This window comes from Sinocyclocheilus rhinocerous, unplaced genomic scaffold, assembly GCF_001515625.1.
Source record: "Sinocyclocheilus rhinocerous isolate Xijiao unplaced genomic scaffold, SAMN03320098_v1.1 scaffold2461, whole genome shotgun sequence".
Classification (NCBI taxonomy): domain Eukaryota; kingdom Metazoa; phylum Chordata; class Actinopteri; order Cypriniformes; family Cyprinidae; genus Sinocyclocheilus; species Sinocyclocheilus rhinocerous.
In genome coordinates, this window is record NW_015647015.1 from 19,512 (window position 1) to 21,638 (window position 2,127).

Sequence of the window (2,127 nt, forward strand, 5' to 3'; positions counted from 1 at the left end):
GATGAGGGTTCCAAGTCGTCTTTTATTTCCTGAAGCAAATTAAAAATAACATGGCTTGGCAAATGATATTTTCGTGTTCTTCTCTCATTCCAAATAAATTATGTGTGGAAAAAAATCCTCTCCCTTCTACCACGCACTCTCTGTTCTCTGCGGTGCCTCATCCTAGCAAAAAATTTGCAGCAATTTCAAGCGCAAAAATAGTTTAAGACATGCTTTTTTTGGGTCGTTAAATAATGGCGCAAATACCAGTAATTTGACGAGCGCAAAAGTTAGTTAATCTAGTTGCGTGATTCATTTGAATGCTCTCCTCCCATAAATATTGCGTCTGAAAGGGAAACTCCTACAAATGCATATTCAATAAGGTCAGGTGCAAAAATAACGCCTTTTCGGCGATAATTCATCACTGCGCTTCTTTAGTAAATCCTGACAGTACTATTTTAACGCCAAAAGACAGTTTGTGCTGGCGCAAGCTGTTAGTAAAACTGGCCCTATATCTGATTTGAAGCGTGTGACAAAGTATAAACACGCACATCAACCTGATCACTTTATTTAGCGTTCATTTAACACTAGGTTCGGATTCATCAATCGGGTTGATTTCGTTCCAAATGAAACAAAAGGTGTCCATAAACATGGCTATTGTGTACTCTCTGTTGGATGTTTATTGTGTGTTCTTTTCCAAGACATGCCCCTTAAGTATGCAAGTTTCTATCACTGACATTAAAGGCTTGTGAGAAAAACACTAGGTATATGCAGAGACATTACCACCAGCCATCATCTTGTCCTTGGCACCTGGATGGGTGGTAACTGTGCTGCCATATGCGATACCGTGAGCCAAGAGTGCCGTCGGGCCTGCATCAGGTCAGAAAATTTCATTAAGTTGGACAATTTCACCTTATAAAAGCAGAAAAGTTAAAAAAAATAAAATAAAAAATCCTGTGACTCTTATTTGTGCTGTTTGCAAAGCTAAGCGTCACTATACTTGAGTAAAGGATTTGAACAAACCTGTATGGTGTGTAAAACTCCAATCACATTTTCTTCAGAAAAATGTGCAAACCTAGTTATTTTTAATATAAAACTCTTGCTGAAGTCAAACTGTGCATGATTCAGTGCCAGTGCCTGGAAGGAGTAAAGTGACTTTTACATGGTGTAAATCATATCGCTATCAGCCAAACATCAATATACTGTTATCTAAAATAAACCAGGTATACAATTTCCATCTAATTCTGCAATCTGTATTGGAAGAAGGAACGGAAGAAAGTAAAAATAGGGATCTAAAAATAACAGGGTTTTGCTGCATTCTCATTGGCAGTGCCCTGGCTGTGCACTGAGCTCATCTGAACATTAATGAAAAGAGAGCTCTTAACTATTGATTGTGCACCCTGGCAGACGCCCAGTGCGGTCTTGTGATTACACTTTCTCTGGCAGGACGTTTACTGACCGATCTAATCCTTGCATCTACTGTTACGGGTCTTGCTTGTGAAAAGCTCAGTCCACAAAAGGAAATAAAAGAAAGGCAAATATAATAGGCCTTTATGCCCCAATTACAGTCTTTTGTTCCAGAACATTTAACAGTAACATATAATGTAAGTAAATATGCCTTTAAATTTCACGTTGATTAACAATTCTCGTTCCTGTGTTCAAGTATTTTCTATTGAAACAGGAAGCAAAAAATAATATGCTCAAATAAATAATAAACAAAAAGGGGGGGGGTATTATTATTATTGTTATTATTATTATTATTATTATTATTTGTAGCCACTAGTCTTTGGTTATATCATAACCCTTCAAACCCATGGTTCTCTTCTTTCTATGGCTAGTCATTGGCAGGTGGCATTAGAAAAAGAAGACATTTCTATTCTAGAAAACTTTATTGGACAGAAAGGTATATGCCCCTGGTCAGCAGATGTCATCAGTGATATTTAAGTATTACTGAGTACTATTAAAGTTTTTATTAATATTTTAAATTTGTTTTTATTTTACATTCTTTGTTATTATTTTAATTTTAGTTAAAGTTTTAGCAATTTTGTTAAGTGTTTGTCATTTTATTATTATTTTTATTAAGTGTGTATACTTCAGGGTTTACAAAAAAGGTTCACATATACATATATATATATATATATATATATA

The 2,127-nt window shown here is 35.3% G+C and overlaps 1 protein-coding gene across 1 annotated transcript in view; it reads right to left on the reverse strand.

Moving 5' to 3' along the window:
• park7 (parkinson protein 7) overlaps nt 1–2,127 on the reverse strand; it is a 24,388-nt gene that overhangs the window by 9,476 nt on the left and 12,785 nt on the right. Inside the window, exon 5 of the mRNA XM_016512449.1 lies at nt 763–849. Coding sequence (XP_016367935.1) covers nt 763–849 — 87 coding nt within the window. The remainder of the gene's footprint in view (nt 1–762; nt 850–2,127) is intronic.